Source organism: Pyxicephalus adspersus, chromosome 9 (genome assembly GCF_032062135.1).
Source record: "Pyxicephalus adspersus chromosome 9, UCB_Pads_2.0, whole genome shotgun sequence".
Classification (NCBI taxonomy): Eukaryota; Metazoa; Chordata; class Amphibia; order Anura; family Pyxicephalidae; genus Pyxicephalus; species Pyxicephalus adspersus.
In genome coordinates this window covers 65887285-65888651 of record NC_092866.1, presented here as the reverse complement: position 1 = coordinate 65888651, position 1367 = coordinate 65887285, and the positions used below count along the sequence as shown (strand labels likewise).

The 1367-nt window shown below is 47.8% G+C and overlaps 1 protein-coding gene across 1 annotated transcript in view; it reads left to right on the top strand.

Moving 5' to 3' along the window:
- The window catches only part of CYP2R1 (cytochrome P450 family 2 subfamily R member 1), an 8107-nt gene that overhangs the window by 2953 nt on the left and 3787 nt on the right, over positions 1-1367 (top strand). The window contains exon 3 of the mRNA XM_072422363.1: positions 157-786. Coding sequence (XP_072278464.1) covers positions 157-786 — 630 coding nt within the window. The remainder of the gene's footprint in view (positions 1-156; positions 787-1367) is intronic.

Genomic DNA, 1367 nt, shown 5'->3' with positions numbered 1-1367 from the left:
GGATACATCCCAATATAGAGACATTGATCCCACTGTACACCCAGAGCCGGCACAGGCACATCTAATATGGTAGAAGTGGTTTATATGCCCCTCCCCCATAGTACGGTGTGAATTCTCTTACAAGCCTCCATTGTAGTAAATGTTCTTCTATTTTAGGTCTGCTGAATGCAAAGTATGGACGTGGTTGGACGGAGCACCGGAAGTTGGCGGTGAGCTGTTGCCGTAATTTCGGATATGGTCAGAAGTCCTTTGAAAGTAAAATTTTAGAGGAATCCTTTTTTTTCCTGGAGTCGGTGGACACCTATAAGGGGAAATCCTTTGACCCCAAACACCTGGTCACCATCGCCGTCTCCAACATCTCCAACCTGATTCTGTTTGGCGAGAGATTCCGATACGACGATAACGAGTTCCTGCACATGATTGAGATCTTTAGTGAAAATATCGAGCTGGCCACCAGTGCCTGGGTCTTCCTCTACAATGCTTTCCCATCCATTGGAATTCTTCCCTTCGGAAAACACCAGCAGCTCTTCAGGAATGCAGCCGAGGTCTACGAATTCCTGCTGCGGATCATCGAGCGTTTCTCCGAAAACCGCAAAGCTCATTCACCGCGCCATTTCATAGACGCCTATCTGGATGAGATGGAGAAGAATGCTGCAAACAGCACAACATATTCCATGGAGAACCTGATATACTCAGTGGGGGAACTGATCATTGCCGGAACCGAAACCACAACCAATGTCCTGCGCTGGGCCATCCTCTTCATGGCACTCTACCCCAACATTCAAGGTGCCCAATGTTTTATAACTAAAAATAAGTTGGGTTCCCACAATCCTACGCCAAGTTCCTGGGTCTGTATATTACCACGCCCATTATAAGGGGCCCCATAATTCCTGTGCCAAGTCCCTGGGTCTGTATATTACTGTGCCCATTATAAGGGGCCCCGAAAATTCCTGTGCCAAGTCCCTGGGTCTGTATACTACTGTGCCTATTATAAGGGGCCCCATAATTCCTGCACAGAGTTCATGGGTCTGTATATTACTGCACCCATTATAAGGGGCCCCATAATTCCTGTGCCAAGTCCCCGGGTCTGTATACTACTGTGCCAGTTATAAGGGGCCCCATAATTCCTGTGCCAAGTTCCTGGGTCTGTATATTACTGCGCCCATTATAATGGGCCCCATAATTCCTGTGCCAAGTCCCTGGGTCTGTATACTACTGTGCCAGTTATAAGGGGCCCCATAATTCCTGTGCCAAGTTCCTGGGTCTGTATATTACTGTGCCTATTATAAGGGGCCCCATAATTCCTGCACAGAGTTCATGGGTCTGTATACTACTGTGCCTATTATAAGGGGCCCCATAATTCCTGC